Consider the following 12,156-nt stretch of genomic DNA (forward strand, 5'->3'; position numbering starts at 1 on the left):
ATATTGAAGCAACTAATGTGTTCTTTATGAGCTGAGAGGAGAACCAAACAGTGGTGCACCCATATCATAGAGTATTATTTTGCACTAAACAGAAATGAGGCATTATCTTGGTCGATTTTGCGTTGCCCGTGTAACCAATGACTGGGTAATTTATACAGAAAAGAAACATTGCTCACAGTTCTGGAGCCTGGGAAGTCCTCTCTCAAGGTGCTGACATCTGGGGAGGGCCTTCCTGCTGCACACTCCATGTCTGAAGGCAGAAGGGCAGGAGAGCAAGAGAGGGCCAAACCCCACTTTTACAATAGCCCATGCTTGTAATAACTGTCCAGGCCAATTATAATGACATTAATCCATATGTGGGGTCAGAGACCTCATGTCCTCATCATGTCTTATTGGTTCCACCTCCCAACATGGTTGCCTTGGGGGTTGTTTCGAACCCATGAACCTTGGAAGACACATTCAAACTGTAACAGTCATCAAGCCAGTAAGAGACACAGAGGAAAGTTAAGTGCAGATTACCAAATGAAAGAAGTTAATCTAAAAAGGCTGTATAGTGTATGATTTAAATTACGGAACATTCTGTAAAAGTTAAAACTGTATAGGTAGTCAAAAGATCAGTGCTTGCAGGGTTGAGGGATGAATGAATGGGCAGAGCACAGCGGGTGGGTTTTTCATAGTGGTGAAAATGCTATTAGAATTTTTCCAGTTCTGTGATTCTACAATGATGGATACTTGCAATTATACATTGATCTACTCCATTGAGTGAAGTCCCTAATTTAAGGTTCAACAGTGAACCTTAAATTACGGACTTTAGGCCATAATGAAGTGTTATCACTATAACAAATATACCACTCATTGGAGAATAATCAGGGAGCTACACATGTATGTGGGTGGGGCTAGTCAGAAAAATCTCCGTTTTCCTCTCAACTTTGCTGTGAACCTAAAACTGCTCACAGACAACTGGGTTCCATGGGACCCCTCTCTTGGCTCTTAAATTAAGTTCCCTCATATGAAAGCCAGTGAATCTATAAAATTGTTCATAAGATAATTTCTCAAAAGCAGGTTTTTCTATTTATTCATCTCAGACTTGAGTTGAACCTAGTTCCTTTTCCAATACTATTAAGAAAGACTTACAATTAATGGAAATCCATATGTAGCAAAATAAAATTAAACCCCTGTCTCTCACTGTGCATAAAAATCAACTCAAAGTGGATCAAAGACTTAGGCACTAGAACAGAGACCCTGCACCTAATGGAAGTAAAAGTAGGCCCAAATCTTCATCATGTAGGCTTAGGCCATGACTTCCTTAAAAAGACTCCTAAAGCCCGAGAAGTAAAATCAAGAATCAAGGAATTGGATGGATTCAAACTAAAAAGCTTCTTCTTAGCAAAAAAAAAAAAAAATAATAATAATAATCAATAACATGAAGAGAGAGGCTACAGAATGGGAGAAAATCTTTATCATACATACCTCAAGTAGAGCACTAATCTCTAGGATATGTAAAGAACTCAAAAAACTTAACACCAGAAAAAAAATCAATAAACAGGGTAAGGAACTGAATATACATGTGATTACACAGAAGAACAAATATAATAAATCAACAAATATATAAAAAAAATGTTCATCATCTCTAGCAATCAGAGACTTACAAATCAAAACTACTCTAAGATTTCATGTCACTCTAGTCAGAATGGCAATTATCAAGAATACAAGCAATAATAAATGTCGTTGAGGATGTGGGGATAAAAGTATACTCATACATTTCTGGTGGGACTGCAAATTGGTGCAATCACTATGGGGCAATATGGAGATTCCTCAGAAAACTTGAAAGGGAACCATCATTTGACCCAGCTATCCCACTCAGTTTATATCCAAAGGACTTAAAGTCAGCATGTTACGGTGACAGAGTCACATCCATGTTTATAGCAGCTTAATTCATAATAGCTAAACTATGGAACCAATATAGATACCCTTAAACAGATGAATGGATAAAGAAAATGTGGTACATATACACAATGGAATATACTCAGCCTAAAGAAGAATGAAATTATGGCATTTGCAGGTAAATGGATGGAGCTGGAGAATATCATACTAAGTGAAATAAGTCAAATCCAAAAAACCAAAGGCCAATGTTTTCTCTGATAAACAGATGCTGATCCATAATTGGGGAAGGGAGTAGGGAAGAAATATTGTGCAGAGTAGAGTGAGGGGAGGGGAGGGAGTGTGGGTATGGGAAGGATGGTGGAATGAGAAAAATATTATTAACTTATATACATGTATGATTACACTACCAATGTGACTGCCTCATGTACAGCCAGAGAAAGAACTGGTGCTCCATTTGTGTACAATGTGTTAAAAAATGCATTCTACTGTCATGTATAACAAGTTAAAACAAATTTAAAAAGAAAAAAAAAGACTTACAGTTAATAATAAACCGATGCCATTCTATCCTTAATCCCACTTGCTGGCATCATACATTGATATATAAGAACTGGGGTCTTGAATATCATAATGCTAATAGTTTTCCCCCTTTGTGTTTGTAATCCATGATTTTGCAAACCCACCAAAGTCCAAGGTGCTTTGATACCTATATTGCTAAATTATAAGATACAAGTGTGCCAGGTAAACTACAAATTTCAATTAAATTCAATAAATGTTAACTAAGCTCCTGTTATGGGCTAAGCAATATGCTAGCTCCTGAAAATAACAACAATGAATGTAACCCAGTGAATCAGACTTTAATACAACATCATTCTGTAGGAAAAGTCTCTCTCTCTCTCTCTCTCTCTCTCTCTCTCTCTCTCTCTCTCTCTCTCTCTCTCTCTCTCTCTCTCTCTCTCTCTCTCTCTCTCTCTCTCTCTCTCTCTCTCTCTCTCTCTCACACACACACACACACACACTATAAGGTGTCAAATTTAAGTGCTGTAGACACTCTGAGTACTTAACTATTTCCATTCAGTGTTATGAGAGACCATATATTTGCTCTAACTGGGTAGCAATGATTACATTTGAGATCTAAATAAATCAATTATTCTTTGAGTTTATAGTTCCAAATGCATCAGGTCTATCTATTCAGTTGATCTATGAGTTCCTTGTAGGTAAGCTCTGTGTTTTATTTTGTTTCTTTTCAGTATCAACACAGGACTGGGGTCACCATGCTGGTAGACTAAGCCTCAGGACACAAAGCACTGCAGTGGCCAGAAGCTTCCATTCGCTCATAGAGTGTTTAAACAGTTTATTTTCTCATGCAGTATAACCCAGACACCAAAAATATCAATGCTGAGATGCAGTTACTGAGAGTATCAAATATTTTATTCTAATTGACATATGAATTTATAAAAATCATTTTAACTAATTCAGAATGGAAATAAGCCAAGCCAAATAGACCAAAGATTTTGGAGTGTGTATGAAATGATTTATCATCTATTTATTTACAAGTCTTTCAAATACATCCTTGACCAATGAAGTTTGACACTTTAAAACCCTACATGTTGAGTTAAAATTTGAAATAAACCAGTTTTTCTAAACATGGCAAATTAAAAAATACCTTAATGAATGATTTGGGGATTACACTTGTAAAAGCTACTCTAAGGCAAACATGACTTACTGGTTTATTTAATGTAATTTACCAAGTTCCCTGCAGTGTCTCACCTGTTCTTTTCTTGTGCCCCCATCCTGATACTACCTCCCTTATAATACCCAACAGTTGAAACAAGCCCTTAGTTACTTTTCTGATAAAAATCAGGAAAACTCAGCAAGATTTCCCCAGTATTTGATCCTTTAAGCCTCTTTGTCTCTTGTACAGCCTCTTTCCCAACCTCAGAAGAAAGAGGCCTCTTCTTGCTGCTGGGTCTGTCCCCTCTACCTGGCTTATCACCCATCCCCACTATCAAGACCCTGTTCTATGAACCACCCATTTTTTTTCTGGTGCCTTTTCTTTGGCATCAAATATTCTCTTCCATCCATAAAAGAAGCAGATGGGAAAGTCTTCCAAGAAGTCTTTCCTTACGTCTATTTATCCAGCCTCCTTTCTGCTTCCACATTTTTGGAAATAAGCAGCTTTTTTTTTTTCCATGAAGCCTTAATTTTTTCCCAGCTCCATCTAACCCCATGGCACCTGGAAGCAGCCAGGGCATGCATCACTGCTGTTCTGATTTTGAAGAGCTCGGTCTCAGCAAAACTTGGGCTTTGAAGGCCTCACGACAGTGTCTCCACTCCCCTGAGACCTGTGATCCCCACTTGCCAGTCATCAAACCACCCTGTTCTACCGACTTCTGCAGGGGGCTCCTCAAGGTGCTGAGTCTGGTCGCTCTTTCTTCTACGGATCCCTCCACAGTCCCCTGCCTAAAGCCCAGCCAGGATCAGGCTCCTTCACCACCCAGAGGCCTTCATGCCTCTCTCTTGTTTGCTGACCAGATGAAGCCCCTCCAGCCAGCGTAGGCTCTCCCATGATGACCTGGTCTCAGCCTCATCATCATGGCTCTACAACCCCTCACCACACCCTGCAATCAACCAACCTCAACTATTTCCACTGGCTGCCCTGGACTTTCCAACTTCTGTGCCTGGAATAACTTTCCTCATCCCCAGGAGAGCCAATCAGAATCAATCAGAACTTCAAAGACCAAATCATTACTCATGCCTTGCCAGTCCAGAGCTTTTCCCTGAAGCTCTGGAAGCTTCTGTCTGAATCTCCTGGCATTGATCCTGTCCTTGGATTACCATCTTTCACAGGCTGCAGGTTCTTTAAAAGAGGCAGCCAGCGTGCTGACTTGGAAGAACCAGATGGACTTTGCTTTGAAGCCTCCTCTCACCTCTGTAGTGGCCACAGCAGGTGACTTACCCTTTTTAATTGGTGACACCAGTTATCCCAGATAAAAGGCGAATACCCATACCCGCACTTCCTCATAGAATCGTGGTAAAAATTACACAAGAGAGCAAATATGCATCTGGCACTTAAACATGTTTGTGGATTCTATGGTTTTATTTTCTATCAGGGTCAAATTACTCAATTTAGGTTGGAGCTGTCTTATGATAACAAAACGGGGTATTTTTTCACTTGTTTTTTTTTCTTTTTCTTTTTTTGAATAGGCTATAGAATATATATGTAAACATTTGAAAATTCTTTGTCTATTCTTGTTTTACTCTAGGAAAGCAGGAAAAAAAGTTGCGTTGATTATTTTTTTCTTGAAATGAAGAGGGAGGCAGGGAGAAAAGGAAAAGAGTGAGAAATGGAGGGAGGTTGGTAGGGAGGCAGGAGAGACATTTAATGCTTTTTATATGAAAGAAGTGGAATGTTATTCAACTGAAAACACAGAAGTACTTCCAAAACTCTGTATTTATAAAGCCCCATTCCTTCAGATTTCAAAAATACTGTAAACATAGGTCAGCCTACAAATCAAATAAGTGTTTCTCATCTCTTCCCCACACTTCCTGAGGTAACCTGCTCATGCAGGACTGTACAGGAGCCTTCAGCCACCGCCTGTTTTCCTAACATGGCTTGGCAGGGAGTTGTGCACTTTGGCTCAGAAAGCCTGATTTCAAAGTGACCTGCCAAAGCGCCTCACAACTTAGCGCTGGGCATTCACTTGGCTGAGGAGGGTTGTGAGCTAGTTTGGGCTTTGGCTTTCTGCAGAAAAGTGTTATCCTAAGTAACCAGAGTAAAAGGAAGTGCGGAGGTTGGTTCTGATCATGCAAGTGAAGCTATTCAAGTTCATTATTTTCTAAGTTGCCCACAATGAAAACAGCAACTGTAAAGGTGAGAAACATATCACAGGTCCTAACTTCTAGGACTCAATTCCCTTTTGGGGATGCTGAAGACTTCCCCCACAAAGAAACCTGCAATACTTCCAACATTCCTCAGAGCTTGGCTTTGCACCCATCACCCCAAGAAATTCTAAGACCTTCAAAATGTATGCATCCCTGCGAACTGGATCGCTGTCACATACTCATTCCTAGTGGTTGGCAAGGTAGTCCCATGTCACTGACTTAATTGGTGGCAGGTTATTTTCCAGTTGTCAAATAATCTTTTCCTATTTAGGAGTCAGAAATAGAAACATTCACTCATAAAGGAATTGGATCATTTGGAACATGAACAATATAAGTATTTATTTGAAAAAAAAAAAACATTTTCCATTGAAGTAAATCCACACATTGGCTGCAGTAGCTTCTTCCAATTATTTCCAAATTGTACTCACAGTCACTTTCATCCATCATGTTCAAAGGTATTGCTACAAAAAACTGTCACAACTTTTTTTTTTAGAAAAAATATACACAGTCTCTCTAATAGAAAGTTAATTAAAACAATAAAACTAGGCAATATAAAGCTAAGATGTGAGACAGATTGACATTTGTAAACACAAATAAATAAATATGTACAAAAGAATCTATGCCAACAACAGGCAAGAAATAGCTTTACAATGCAAGCAATGGTGACAAGGATGGCAACTATTTCAAAACTTAAACTCTTGACACAATTCAGCTAAAAAATGTGGAGAAATGAGAAAAAATAAAGAGTTTGAATTGGTATTCTTCTGGAAGGTGAGTGCAGGTGGCTTTTGGCTCCCCAGTGAGACCGTGGCCCCAAGCTTCTGAGGGGCTGAAGAAAGGTGAGAAAGGAACAGAGGGTAGAATTTGGCTCAGTCTTTTAACTCTATTTGCAAATGTTTCTGTGCAGCTATTTCTCCATAGTTTTCCTTACCTGCTCATTGAAAATTTCTAAAGTGGAGCTGACATTATTGTCAAATACAAAAATAAAATGTTTTCTCAGATCTGGATGTAAATGAGAAGACATCAAAAGCAAAGCTATTTCTGAAGATATATCTTAATCACTATTAACTAACTATGCACCTTGTGCAGAAATCTCACAGTAGAAAGCTAATTAAACTCTATCATGAATGTCTAAGGTTTGGGGGAAGCATATGAATATTCAGTGATGATTTAAGATTAATTTTCATCTATATGTAAATTCTGGCACAATACACAGCCTGTTAATATATGCCTACAGAAAAGGATTTGGCTCTACTGTAGTGAATCTCAGTGACTTAAGGTTTACTATCTTTTTTCTCCTAAATGCCCCTCTCCCCTGTGAAAGCCAGCCTGGACTCAGCTCTTTTCTGCCAAGATGGTGTTCCAGGTTGCTGCAAAATGGAACAGTAGTAACAATCCACCACTAAACTCTCTCATTATCCTTTTGAGCTTGACTAGCTTCATGACTAAAGCTTAGCCAAAGTTAAGAGGCTCCTTGAGTCTCTGCATAGCCTGAAGGTCATCCTACATCTAAGAACAAGGGCTATCTGCTTTCTGTATAGAAGGTAAAGGCCCTAGGGGTTCAGTTCTGACCTCTTTTCTTGAGCCAACAGGCTCTGCCCAAACCTCTCCTTTCCTCCTCACTTAACTGCTGCTTCCCTGAACCTGATACCTCTCCGAGAATCCAGAGAGCTGTTAAGACCCAGCCTGCACTGAGGCCCATTGCTAACAAACTGCATAAGACTCCATAATTTAACAGTTAAGCTGTGGTCTCCTATACCCTCATTACAAGCATGCATTCCTTAGGATACTTTGAGAGTTAGGTAAGCTGTGTAATATTAGGCATGGCTTTTATGCATCAGGCTGACCCATCAACCCAACATCATCTATCTTTCCAGACCTCCTCAGGCTCCTCTTATGTTATCATCAGAGGACTCGGTACAAATAGATTTTAGACTAGCAGTTGTAGATCCACACATTAATAAATTATTTTAATTAAATGAGACATCCACATGTCTGAATTTATATTCCTTGGAACAAAATTCTCAGTAGGGGAAGAGAGAGGCCTTCATTTACTTAACTGGAAATATCTTAAAAGTCATTGGAGCAAGGACACGACCACAACATCTCAAATGTGTGTATCCTAAAAGGACTATTGTTACAGTGTGACTAACAGAAAATCTCCTCTACCCCATGAGCCTATGGGCTCAGTATACCGTAAAGGGGGAATAGTATCATTGTTAAACAACCACAGGAGGCCCTGTTAATGGAATGTCATCACCAAGCCATATTTAAATGCATGGGATTCAATTATATTTGATAACGAGGCTTAACCTTTCTGTCTTGAATGGAACACAGTCTTCTATTAACTTGGATAATATCTTGGGAAAACTTTCTTTCCAGGGTATGATGTAGTTCTGAAAGTTATATAAGAAAAAAATCCCTTTTACTCTTAGGGTTAAATATTAAGCTTTTTTTTTTTTCTATTTGTGGTTGAAATTTCATTGAAAAAGAAAAAAAAATGCTGATGCATTCACAGAAAGTAGCTCTGGATGAAATATGTCGGCATCCAAAACTGTTACAAATATTATTACACTTCTGATTGTTGAGAAAGATGATATAAAAATGGCTACATCCACGCCTCACCAGGAGGTTGGTAGATGAGTCTAAACTAGAGTTTGTCCTTGGCTTTGTTCCCTCCCCTGTTGTCTAATTTTAGTACCTTCCCCTGAGTTCTGATTAGTTTGATTCAATCATACATTCAAAAAATAATGTCTCCCTGGCTTACTGAGTCGTATTGCTCTCAGTACTGAAGTCCAGTGATGATGGAAAGACCCCCTTGGAAGAAATATACTGAAACGATGAATTGTAAATTTCACAAAAGCCTTCTTAACAAAACACACCCCTCATCTGTATGCAGTTACCTAGGTAATAGCACATTTCTATCTGCTAGTCATGGTTTACACTGCATGCAGATCTTCACACTTCTGGAAACTGATTTTCCTTTTTCTTATATTAAAGACATTAAAATTTTGTGCTGTGGCTGAAGGTGTCTGACATGATGATGTTTTTATAGAAGTTATCTGAATGAGCATTGCAATAACCCTTGACCTTATCAATGACCTGATGGACAGGGATGATTGATGTTTGTTCTCCATCAGCATGGGTCAGTTTTGACAAGGACTTGTCCATGGAAGCACTGTCTGCAAGAAATGACACGAGAAATTAGGCTTCAAGATAAGCTGGGGACATGCCTTAGGGCCACTATATTGTGCCCTCTGTTTTGCACATCAAGAAGTATACAAAGTAAATAAAGCTTTTTTTTTTCCCCTTAGATTAGGTAACAGGCAGCACTAAAATTTTGCATTTTTCAACTTCAAAATGCACTCCTAAAATTCACTGAATGTCTATTTGCCTTCTAGTCATTTTTTGTGCTATGGTTTATTATAGGAAAATATTCTTGTAAGTAGCATATTTCAGTCAATGAGAATAATAAAAAACCTCTTCAAGAATGTATGCACCAAATGGCTCAAAAGAAATAATAAATTAGGTAAGAATGAATTAAAATGTTCTGAAATGTTCATGGTAGAAATGTATGATATCTAAGATAAAGTTTTCCAAATAATATAGGAAAATGGGCAGGGGAAAATGAGTTTATGGGAACAAAGGGGTTCATTATACTATTTTCTCTACGTTTTACATGTTTGACATTCTTCATAATAAAACTTTTAGAAAATTTAAAGGATTTTGGAGAATAAAAGTGAATAAAAATAAACATGAAAGTCTGCTTTGAACACATTTTTCCCATGGCTTTTAGCTTGTGAAATGAATGGAATATAGCAAAAAGGACATTTCTTTATGAATTATTAATTGTAGAAGTCAAAATTCCCTTTATCAGAAGTATTTTAAAACTCTTTTTTTTTGTTAACTTGCTACAATTTCAGCAGCACTATTGCTAGCAGAAATAATATCAGAGCAATTGATAATGAGAAAGGACCACTAAATAAACTTGTATTCTGAATTTTTCAGTATTCTGAGTTAAATATTATTTCTCTTGATCCCCAAAATTTCTAAAACTGGCTCAGATAGTGCTCTGAAACTCATATGTAAGATCTATTATCTATATATACATGTGGTTGTTTATCTTTTATTTTTTGTATTCTATGAATGTCATAAGTGCCTGCTCTCTTCCCCCTCCTAATACACTTTGGAGAAACATTATCCTTGAATTTACCCAATTACAGAAATTTCATGGTGGATGAAGGATAAACTGTGCTCTTCTACCAACTGTTCTGTTCTCTTTAATCCTATCTTTTCTACACTGTGTGAGAAGTAAAACCTATCCTGAAACACTGCTTTAGGGAATCATACCTCCAAAACTGCAACAGTCACTTTAGACCTTTTATATTCTGAGTAAGGTGGACTCAGAAAGTGACCTGGCATATAAAATCCAAAAACAATTGTTCAAAATTGCCATTAGGATATCTGTTGTCTCTGGAAACTCTTCAAATGCTCAACTATTACTTTCACTGGACACTAAACAAAAATGGGGGCTAACACAGGAAATGGCACTCTCACCCCACACTAAAGGAAACCAGAGGAAGAAAACATGGTTCATGGAAAGAAGGGGGAAGATGGAAGCATGGAAAAGTGGTTTAAGCATGTCCCAGGGCTGGGGAGAGAAAGCCTGGGGGAGTCACAGCACAAGGTCCCACTCATCTGGCTCTCAGCAAGCTGACTGATTTTGAGCTTTCTTCAAGTTCATGAATTCACTAGCCATTGGTTTTCTGTTGGGAAGTTTTTCTATTGACTTAAATCCCAATAATGAATGATTCGTGTTTGATTTTTTTTTTTAAAGAAAACAACATGTCCTGAGAGGAATGTCAAGAATATACTCCTTTTACTCCCTAGACAACTTCCAGGAGCATGTGATTTAAAGTCAGTTCCACTGCAAGGATATGATCCAATTGGATGGCACTTCACATAAAAGGTGACTTCCAAACAAGGCAAAATTCTAAACAAGGGATGTGCATATAGTGTGTACATATAAATGACACAATACTCTTAACTATGATATATATGGTTATATATCTATTACTAGTATATATATATATATTATTCTCAGTTTTCTGGTTAGATATTACTTTATGAGTAATAAGGACTTCGTTACAACTGTAAATCTGAAAACCAGGGGCTAGAGAAATGAACTCCGTTCGACCTATGCTGAAATTCAAGCAGATGAAAATCCTAACAAAGCAGCTTAGAATGGATGACATCTCTTTTATGACTTCTATGAATGTACCATGGCATATCCAGTAACCCACCAGAGCACTGGAGAGTAAAAATAATAAAATTTTTAAAAAATCATATCCTTCTTTCAAATGTTGCTTTTTTGGTTATGTTACATAATATGTGACCCACTCATTCCAGAGCATGGTACATTTCCTAGAAGGAGCAGCTTGCACACCCCATGCAGAGAAGAGCCGGCACAGCACGCTGCCATTTGAAATTTCAGAAAATTCCAGCTCAGTGCAGGAATATCATTGTGCTAGCTGAAAAGTATTGTAAAGAACAAGCCATTTTGCTGGTGCAGCAAGAATCTTAACTTAATCCATGCAAATATTCTCTTATTACCTTGCAAAAAATTCATGCATTCAAAAAGTGATAAAAGTTTACCTGGATGATCCACTTTTGTTGAAGAAATGCTCTTAGGAGGAATTATCTACACCATAAACATATGAATGTTGGGATCAGTTCCAAGAAATAAACCAACTAGATATCCAAGAGGATATGCAGTGACTTCTTGCATACCCTAGAGATTCCCAGAACCAAGAACTGTCCCAAAGAGAACTGATTGGGTAACCAAATTTATTATATCATATAAACAATAAACATAAAGTTCACTATATCCTCATACTAGTGGCCAACAGCCCTTCAGCCCCAAGGGTTTCATTTTATTTTGGTTTGGTTTGGTTAAGAGAAAGAGAAAAACATGAATGCATTCTTAAAACAATAAAATTTTTTTAAATACCATTTTGAAACAATAGAGTGTGCCTTTCTGCATTTCCTCTAGTATCTTCTAGTCAGTTTTCCCCAGAATCCTACAACAGTCTTTTCCTAATACTTCAAAAATATCTGATATTCCTGAAGACCTACCTTTTTATCTTTTCCCCCTTCTAAGAGAAATTTCTTTAGGCTAGCTATTCTCAGCTGTGGTAAGAGGAAAACAATTTAATTAGTCTAGTGCTTATTCACTCATAACTTATTGACAACATATTAATTATTTTCATTTTAGAAAGAGAAGGAATTTATCTGGGGACGGTGTCACATACCTGTAACCCCGGTGGCTAGGGAGGCTGAGGCAGCAGGATTTCGAGTTTAAAGCCAGCCTCAGAAACTTAGTGAGGCACT

At 37.8% G+C, this 12,156-nt stretch overlaps 1 protein-coding gene across 5 annotated transcripts in view; it reads right to left on the minus strand.

Moving 5' to 3' along the window:
* Positions 1–6,076: 6,076 nt before the first annotated feature.
* The window catches only part of Adgrg6 (adhesion G protein-coupled receptor G6), a 135,409-nt gene continuing 129,329 nt past the window's right edge, over positions 6,077–12,156 (minus strand). For 3 of the 5 annotated variants that reach the window (XM_013362642.4, XM_040283390.2, XM_040283392.2), the window contains one exon: positions 6,077–8,948. In XM_013362642.4, coding sequence (XP_013218096.1) covers positions 8,770–8,948 — 179 coding nt within the window. In that variant the 3' untranslated portion in view covers positions 6,077–8,769. Of the gene's footprint in view, positions 8,949–11,421; positions 11,468–12,156 lie in introns of all 5 variants that reach the window. The other 2 variants (XM_040283393.2, XM_040283394.2) reach the window with 1 other exon arrangement.

The sequence above is a fragment of the Ictidomys tridecemlineatus genome, chromosome 8 (assembly GCF_052094955.1).
Source record: "Ictidomys tridecemlineatus isolate mIctTri1 chromosome 8, mIctTri1.hap1, whole genome shotgun sequence".
NCBI lineage: Eukaryota > Metazoa > Chordata > Mammalia > Rodentia > Sciuridae > Ictidomys > Ictidomys tridecemlineatus.